Here is a 9,395-nt window from a genome sequence, read left to right as displayed (position 1 = left end):
ACTCATCAGAGACTCTACTTCTTCAGGCAGCTGAGGCGAGCTGGTCTGGGAAGCTCAGTCCTCACCTCCTTCTACAGATGTGCAATGGAGAGCATCCTGTGCTCCAGCATCAACATGTGGCATGGAGGCTGCACAGCTGCAGAAAGAAAAGCTTTGCAGAAAGTGGTGAAGGCTGCACAGAAATTTGTTGGAGTCAGCCTCCCCACCATCACTGACATCTACACCTCTAGATGCAGGAAGAGGGCCACCTGCATCACGAAGGACTCCACTCACCCAGCACACACTTTTTGCCCCGCCCCCCTCAGTAAGGAGGTTGAGGAGCATTAAGTGCAGAACCACTAGACTGAGGAACAGCTTCTACCCTGAGGCTGTTAGACTCATGAATCTCTAACCAGAATAATCACTGTGAAAAATCACATCATGTTGTTGCTGATCTGTTTCATGTTACTGTGTTCATTTGTGCTCATCTGCTCACAAAGACTCATGTTTATGCTGCTGTTCAGCGTATTGTTGTTATGCTATTAGTGCTTAGTGTATTTTTAGTTAACATTTTTCTTAGTTCATATCTTAGATCTTATTACTGTTTTTCTTTTACATTTTATTGTTGGATGTAACTGGGACCCTATGTACATAATTTCGTTCCATCACATGTACCACATGTGATGCGAATGACAAATAAATAAACTCTGACTCTGATTATCTGACTACTTGTAGTACTATTCCTACTTCAAGGTTTTCCACTTATCGCAGAGCTTCAGGGTACGGATCCCCCGTGATAAACGAGGGACAACCGTATGCTTACTTTGTACTCTTGGTGAAATGCAAAATTGTATTTTTCTTGCTTTCATTTTTTAAAGTGTTTTATCATGATTAGATTTCTTGTATCCTGTGTGAAGGAACAAATACTAAAAAAATGAAACTATTTTGAAATACGTTTAAGAGGTTCAGAAAAGTATGAGTGAAAAGAGTCATAAAGCACGTAAAGAGCTGAAATGAGACAGGATTCAAGAGGCATTTTAAAGAAATCATGTGAAACGTTAAGGTCTGAAGCTGTTGGATTTAGCATAGAATTTCTATGCTGTTGCAGATTAAATCGATTAAAAGAAAATGGAGATGTAATACTCGATGAAACTCACATAAACCTGTGACAGTGGGCCGTTAAACCTTGTGGGTGAAACTCCAAAAATGTGCTTCAGCTGTGCCACCACAGCATGTGCTGCTGCAGCAGTTGTATAAGCTCGCACCAGAGGCTCGGACAGGTACATTCCCACAAATCCAAACTTTACAGCACCTAAAAACACCTGCAAACACAGTTATGTCATGTAATAGTTGTAAGAACAATATATTAGTTTTCTATTGTTTAGGAAAATGATTTTGAGGAATCTTCTGTGTTACATACCTGAATAAGTCCTCCTAGGACAGTGGTAGCAGCTGCCACCTGCACTCTGTATGAGTCCCGGGCACTTATGTCCACCTCTGCAGTAAAGTTGGTCCCGTTTCTTTTCAAGAAGTTCTCATCCGGAGCAAGTGTCTCAGTCACACTACCTACCATGATGCTGAGGATGGTAAATGTACCTAAAACAGTGGTATTTACGAAGTATAAAACAAAAAGTACAACATTTGCGTAAAAAAAAAACAAAAAAAACGTTTCAATGCTTTCTATAGGCACTTACCAATGGAAATATGGCGAGATGTTCCAAAAAAGAAGTAGATTAATGCAGGATAGAGAGAAGTGTAAAGCCCAAATACAGGAGGTACAGAAGCCAGCAAAGCATAAGCCATGCCTGTGAAAGAAAAGTTTTTTTATTTATTACAGTTTACAAATAGATATATAGTAGGTTGTACTCATAATACCAGCATAAGAACATTTTTTAAAAATCAAGTACGTTTATGTTCAGTAATAAAATGACCCATAATGTCCAAGGTACTAACGTGTCTTTACGAGGTCAAAACAGAGTTCAGTCCAGGCAGATGTGACTGTGTTCAGTTGGGATTGTTGTCATACCTTGTGGCAGGTGCATGATGCCCACACTGATCCCAGAGACAAGGTCGGGCATGCCATAGTCCCAGATGGAGTACTTGGGCAGCCAGTATAACACAGGGAAGCTGCTCAGCACGCTTCGCTTCAGTTTAGTTACACTACATCTGTAAAAGTACAAATGTTAAGGTCATTTCATCTGCAGATATTTTTAAATAAACAATGCATAAGTTTATAGGTGATTTTATTGAACGGTTTACCTTAAAGAGTCTTTCAAACGATCAGAAAGAGGTAGGTGGATGTCTGTTTTCCTCTGTGTCAGTTCTTCTAATCTCTGCTCATCTAGGATTTCCCTCTCTACCCTGTATTTCCCCAACCTTTGTCTGGAGTCCATTTGAGCATACGTTTCAAAATGTCTTGAACTAGATGCCCCTAAAGTACTGTTTAAACTACGGCTGTATGTGTTTTTTATACTCCATGCTGGTTAAATAGTTACAGGATGTTGGGGGCAGAGAATTTACAAGTGATGGCTGTGTGACACAGAGAGGATGTGATTATGGGCTGAAAGAGGAAAACAGTAAACTCTGCTGAAGTTGGATTATCAAAACTTTCCATCCTCCCTGTTTTTTCCCTTCAGTGACAAAAATGGAGTTAATGACCCATGACATTCTCACACTGAATTGGTAAAAACTTCAAATAAGTCAAACTCAAAATTATTTTCTTTTTAGAGAAAAGGTCTCCTGATTTAGGAGCATTTCAGGTCTAAACTAACTAGTTATAACTCACGTTGGCTATAGAGATTAAATGGAAAAACAATGAAACATTAGAGCTTCTACTTTAGAAACACTAAAAAGATGTTAGAATATTGACTGGACCTTTAAGAAAGTGCTGTCATGAAATCTGAATCCCAGCTGAGAGCAAAGTTTCAGTCGTTCCAGAACAGCATACACGTGACAAACATGAACAAACGGAGGACTCGCTCCAAACAGAATAATAACTAAACCTTGTATGAAAGCTAACAATGAACTTATCACATTTCTCATTTCAAATACTTTTGATCATTTTCCTGTTCTTCAAACCCCTCTGACCCACTTACTGCCGGTCACAACACCGTCTATTTTTGGGTCAGCAGCTCAGGGGGGCAGCAGTGCTGGAAGGGGGGGCTGCGGGGGGTACATACCTTTACATTGCGTTTGTTCAGATCTGATCTAACCCCTCTAGCACATTCTGCAACATCAACATGACGTGTGGCCTGAAGAAAAACATGGATATTCACAGTTTTCCCAAAGACTGAAGAACATCTTTTAAGTCAAGACGAGTTGTGAGTTTGGTAGGACTTTGAACAAACTACATTTTTCCCTAAGTGCTCGGCTTGTAAATGTGCCTGTGCTACTTTATTTTATATAAACAAGCTATTTATTTTGGCCAACTAGATTTCTGTTTCTTGAGATATTATTTTTGTTCGTATGCATGCGTTATTTGAAATATAATTCATCATTTACACATACAGATTTCATAATTTGAAACTTGATTTTGGGAAAAATGTTTTTCCTCATATATTTCTAGGCTTCAGTATTTACCATACTGAGTATTTTATTTGTCCAAAATTGATTTCCAGCACTTTAAGGTAAATTTCTCCACAAATACGGGTTTTCAAATTGTTAGGGTTTTGATATATAACTGTTTGCTGGAGCTGATGCCGTTTATCAGGTTTTTCATGAAAAAGATGAAACCTATTTGAACATTATCTAGTTTGTAATCAATATTTTTGATCCTTGAACCTTTGAAAAAATTGTGCTTTAAGAAAAAAGACAGAAACAAAATTCATGTTTCTATGTATTTTGTTAAAATTTCTTCAGAGTGCACTTTCCTGTCACTTTCATGAATCAGAGAATGGCATCAACAACCAGACAAAACAAAAGTTTAATCCTGACAAGATTTTTTCTGACTTAAATCAAATATTTTACAAGAAATACTGTGATCTTTATTGTGATCATTGTTCAGATTAATTAAGTTGTCCTTTGTAGTGAAGACTAAATATGTGTTGACTGAATAGTGTACCTAATGTATAAAGCTAATAGTCACTTGACTCTGCTTGTTTTTCAGAAACAACCTCACTGTTCGCTCTTGGTGTGTAAAACCTCTTGCGTGAACTCAGTTTTGTGATAAATCTGAGCAAAATGGATCTCACTGCCAAACATGGGCTGGTGCTTCTCGAACAGCTGAGGAAGATGAGGGAGGTTGAGCACCTGACAGATGTGGTGCTGGTTGCTGAGGGCATCAGTTTCCCCTGCCACAGAGTCATCCTTTCTGCCTTCAGTCCGTACTTCCGTGTGATGTTTACATGTGGTTTGCGTGAGTGCAGCAACAGAGAAATATTTCTGCGCGACACCCCAGCAGACAGCTTGGCTCTCCTCCTCAACTACATGTATACCTCACATCTTCCTCTCACCAATGCCAACGTTCAGGGCATCTCCATTGCAGCGTTCCTCTTGCAGATGGATGAGGTCTTCACACTCTGTCAGCAGTACATGACTGAGAACATGGATGCTTCGAACTGTCTCGGTGTGTACTATTTTGCCCGTGACCTTGGTGCAGAGGAACTGGCTGACCACGCTCAACGTTTCCTGAGGCAGCACTTTGTCCAAGTCTGCAAAAGCGAGGAAATCCTGGACCTGGAGGCCCATCAGCTTGGAAAGCTCCTGAGCTCTGATGGTCTCAATGTAACACGAGAAGAAACCATCTTAGATGTGGTTCTTCAGTGGGTCAAACACAGCCCTATGATGGATGGAGAAGTACGTGTTCGGCATCTACCAGAGCTCCTAAGGAAGGTCCGTCTGCCACTGATAAACCCAAACTACTTAAGAGAGGCAATGAGGAGAAACACAGAGCTGCTGGCTGATGCTGAATGTCTGGATATACTGAATGACGCTCTAGAGGCCGCGGCAATGCATCCCTCAGCTGCACCACGCAAACTTAAGCTGCGCTATGGAATGGAAACCACAGATCTGCTGCTCTGCATTGGTAATGACGGTGGAGGGATCAGGTCAAGGTATGAAAACTTTGCAGAACGAAGTTTCTGCTATTCCCCAACCACAGGCCGGATCTACTACATCACTTCCCCTCGCTATGGAGAGGCTCTGGGTTATGTGTGTGCTGGAGTTGTTACTGAAAAAAATGACATTGTTGCAGCAGGAGAGTTAAGTGCGCGCAGAATGGCTCGCCAGAAAGACCTGAACGTTGAGATCTACCGGTAAGGAAGTGGTGACTTATTTTCTAACAGTACTTGTTGCGCTCAGGCTGATTTTGGTTCACTTGAGTTTCCAGGTATAAAGTGGAAGCTCAGGGCAGCTGGGAGCACCTGACATCAGCAGAGTATCGTGACTCTTATGCTTTGGGATCGCTGGGTGACACTCTATACCTCTTGGGTGGACAGATGAAGCTGAAGGACCAGTTTGTCATCACAAACTGTGTGGAAAGATGGTCACTGCAGGGTGGACCCTGGCGAAGCGCAGCACCTCTCCCTCTGCCTCTGGCCTACCACACTGTGGTCAGGATGAAAGACCTCCTCTATGTGTTAGGTGGTCGCACCCCACAGGTGTTGCAAACATTGTCTTTATCTGCCAGTAATATAAACAACTCTATTTACTTTATTTATACATTAACAACATTAGATTTCTCTTCAAAACTCATTCTTTGTGTGGGAGTTCTTTCTATATGCACCTGTTGTGCTTTGTCACATCTTTCCTCTATTTCATCTTTCCAGTCATACCGCCTGGATGATGAGCCTGACCGTCTTAGTAACCGCCTGCTGGAGTATGATCCGAACACAAACAAATGGACGGAGCTCGGTCCCATGAGGTACTCAAAGTACCGCTGCAGTGCCGTGGTGCTCAACGGAGAGATTTATGTGATAGGTGTGTTTTTTTTGTTCCGTTAACTTTGCTATTGCCATAAAAAGCAGGCAGTATAACTGTCTGTGTCTGGGTTTGTCTGTTAATGAAATTCTCAGAAAGTAATCATTCGTCTATGATTAAATTTTGGAAGAACTTGATTCCAGGTAGCCACAACATCTAATTGACATTACCAAGACAAAAATGACTGAAACTCAGTCAGATTTACAGCTATTGAGCTAAGATTCGTTGTGGTAGTAAATAATAAATAAATAAATAAATAAAGTGCTATGTGTTGTCATCATTGTATGTTCCAAAGACGAAATTGGCTCTCTGCATTTAACCCATCACACCTGGGATACACCCACATGGAGCAGTGGGCAGCTATGTAAATGCCCAGGGAGCAAATTGGGATTGGGTGTCCTGCTCAGAGACACCATAAGATGTGCAATGACCGGGGATCGAACTGATGCCCTGCCCGTACACCATCTCCAAAAAAGAGTCATCCCCAACACATACATTGAGCACCAACAGATCACACAAAAGCTTGTTTAACATTGTGGAATGGACGGAAGTGGGTGATATGCATTCCTTCAAACAGCACCAGTTTCATTGTAAATTAGTAACTTAATTAAATCTTACTTTTGAAGAATTTATGCTTGATTTTCACAGTCAATGTCTTTGTATGCATAATACAAACAGAATAATATTTCACTGATTTCTGTCTGTTGAATGATGGGCACGTGTTTTGCAGGGGGTATTGGATGTGAGGGTCTGGACCGTGGACAATCCCGTCATTGTCTGAATGCTGTAGAAATCTACAACCCAAATGGTGATAACTGGAGGGATGGACCGCCTCTCCCATGTCCCCAGCTCTCACTGCGTACCAATGCGTCCAATGCAGGAGTGGTGGGAGGAAAGATTTATGTCTGTGGTTACTACAAAGGAGCAGGTAGTGAAAAAAACCAAAACATATTGATGTTTAAGTTTTATTTCAAAGTGACTTTGTGGTCATTGTGTCTCAAATTCCCTCAGATCGTCATGATGATATAACAAAGGACATTCTGGAGCTGGACCCACGGGATAATCGATGGACAGTAGTGGTTCGACACGCACTGATGCATGACAACTATGACGTCTGCTTAGTGGCAAATCTCAACCCAAGGGGACTCATAACCCCACCAACAGACTTAGTCAAACTGTGACACACAGCTGCCAGTCCGACCAAAGTCTGTGTGGGAAAATTAGTGCAGGAAATTAATTATTAATGCACTTAATGATGGGTCAAAAGCATTTTTTTTCTGGTGGAAAAGGGTCTTAGTGCTCTGCATGGAAGAGAGTATGTACTTGATGGCTGAATTGCACATTTGTAGGCAGAAAAGTAATTTTTAAATATAGGATATTTGTGCATGCGTGTGTGCACCATCTGCAGAAACAACAATCTGCAACCTGCAGTGAAGCTTTGGAAAGGATTATCAACAAAAGTATTACGTTTATATTTCTTTCAGGCTTAAATTAGTATTTTTAGATTTGAAACAGGCTCAGATATGCATTTGGTTTTGCATAAACATACTTTGTCAGGGTCGTAGACATTGCAAAATCTACTTTTATAAACACCACTTTAATTGTCATTACTAGTCTTTTTCAGTATATGTTTAAAATGTTCGATTTGCTAGCTCTTAAAAAAACATTCTTAAAGTTACACAAAATGTGTTAATATTATTTTATGAAACTGAAATAAAAGTGATGGATAATAAAAACTAAGATAAAAGCAAAGCAAATGAAACTTAAGTGACCAAAAAAAATTACAATTTATAGATTGGATGTGAAATTATTAGTATTTCTTAATTGGTCTGAAATCAAACTCGACTCAGAACATATTTACCAGGAGATTTTAGTAAACACAAAGAAATTGGATTTCTTTCATTTCAGTTTATTTTTAATTCCAAATCAAAAATATATTAAAGAATAATACATATTAATAAGCAAAGTCTATAGATGTTTATTAAGTATTTTAAAGTAGGAGAAAAATGAGAATGAACTAAAATATTAAATTAGTTCATGTAACGCTTAGGCGAGGGCACATATGCCTTAACTTTCTTTTATTCTATAACCCTCACACCTTGTCAAAGCGCTTTCACTGTAAAGATAATAAATGTATGTACTAAAACTGTACTTTGTGTTGCATTTTAAACATAAATATGTTATTAAATTTTCACTAGAACGTCAGTCGTGTTATTTTAAATATAGTTTTATATTAACTTCTTGGTTCTTACTCACCTAAGCTCCAAACAGAGCAAAATAAACACCATATTGTTCTGCTACTTTCTCTTTTCTTTTAAAACTCCACGTCAGAATCAAACAACTGCCAGAAGCCTCCGTCTTTCACTGGGCTTGTCACTTTCGACTCAGCTGACAGTTTTTCTAAGATGGGCTCGATTATGGCGAGGCAATCTGAGCTGTTGCTGTCCTGAGACCAGCCGCTCAGAGGGGTGATGAAACACCCTGCAGCCTCACCTGGCTGTTGTTTTGGACGTTCAGGCTGCACACTGCTCCCTTTGTTCACTGGCACCAGATTCTCAGAGCAGCGGATGTCTTGGATGACTATGTTCTGTTCACAATGCTCCTGAAGAGGTTTGGACACTTTCTGTGACTTGATGCACTTCTTCACAGTATGATCGTTTTCTTTTGAGCCTGAGCGCTTACTCTTCTTTGGGAGCACCAGCGGTCTCTTTGTGTGCCTGCAACCTCTTCTCTTTCCAAAGATGGGGCTGTGAACCTGACGGGAAGTTCCAACCTGGCATTCTTCGAGAGTCACTGATGCACTAAGCTGACTGTCTTCGAGCTGGCTGTCCTGCAGACTGTTGGACACCGACTGCTCCAGTTTTGGCGATGTTTGAACGGTACTGTCCATCACTAGTTTTGAGATGGGTTTGGCTGAATGCTTAGAAACTAAAGAGTTAAGCAGCTTCAAGGCCTCTTCAAGCATTTGTCTCTCTCCTTTATGCTCCTCTCTAAGAAACTCCAAACTAGTCTTTACGCTCTGCAGGTGCAACTCAAGCTGTGCCGTGGTATTAACATGCTACAAGGTAGAAATGAACATTTACACCTATTATTGACAAAAATAGTCAAACTGTTTATCATTTCACTTCTGCCAAAATGTAGATAAATGCTCCAGAAACTAAATTCTTTGTACCTTCTGCATTCTTTCCTCCAGCCCTGTTATCACCTCCTTCTGAGAGCTTAATTTGTCAACTAAAGTTCCAAACTTCTGGGAAATGTCACTCTGAAGACCCTCCAAAACATTTTGCACTGGAAAGATAAAATTAAAAGATTACTAACATGGGGAACGTAAAATATACTGTTTATTGCACTAAAGTTAAAATATTTTCTAACTGAATATTATCCTCTATGTGATTAATAGCAACAGCCATCCCTAAACACCAAAGTCTACAAAATTCATATAAATTATGTGCTCCTACTCTGCTGTGGAGAAATTAAACAAAAATGTGTTCAAATTTTCA

The 9,395-nt window shown here is 40.1% G+C and overlaps 2 protein-coding genes across 2 annotated transcripts in view; one reads left to right on the top strand and one right to left on the bottom strand.

Moving 5' to 3' along the window:
* Positions 1–2,372, bottom strand: part of slc26a6l (solute carrier family 26 member 6, like) — a 9,217-nt gene extending 6,845 nt beyond the window's left edge. Inside the window, exons 1-5 of the mRNA XM_037679473.1 lie at positions 2,239–2,372; positions 2,006–2,145; positions 1,674–1,784; positions 1,400–1,575; positions 1,137–1,301 (exon numbers count right to left, since the gene is read on the bottom strand). Of these exons, the coding sequence (XP_037535401.1) occupies positions 1,137–1,301; positions 1,400–1,575; positions 1,674–1,784; positions 2,006–2,145; positions 2,239–2,372 (726 nt within the window). The remainder of the gene's footprint in view (positions 1–1,136; positions 1,302–1,399; positions 1,576–1,673; positions 1,785–2,005; positions 2,146–2,238) is intronic.
* A 1,718-nt stretch (positions 2,373–4,090) lies between these two features.
* kbtbd12 (kelch repeat and BTB (POZ) domain containing 12) lies at positions 4,091–7,485 on the top strand. The gene is made up of 5 exons (XM_037679472.1): positions 4,091–5,231; positions 5,306–5,576; positions 5,745–5,895; positions 6,626–6,823; positions 6,907–7,485. Exons 1-5 carry the CDS (start codon positions 4,159–4,161, stop codon positions 7,074–7,076), a joined length of 1,863 nt encoding a protein of 620 aa, XP_037535400.1. The 5' UTR covers positions 4,091–4,158; the 3' UTR covers positions 7,077–7,485.
* The last annotated feature ends 1,910 nt before the right edge of the window (positions 7,486–9,395 follow it).

Source organism: Nematolebias whitei, chromosome 7 (genome assembly GCF_014905685.2).
Source record: "Nematolebias whitei isolate Nwh7 chromosome 7, NemWhi1, whole genome shotgun sequence".
Lineage (NCBI taxonomy): Eukaryota > Metazoa > Chordata > Actinopteri > Cyprinodontiformes > Rivulidae > Nematolebias > Nematolebias whitei.
This window is presented reverse-complemented; position numbering and strand designations above follow the sequence as displayed.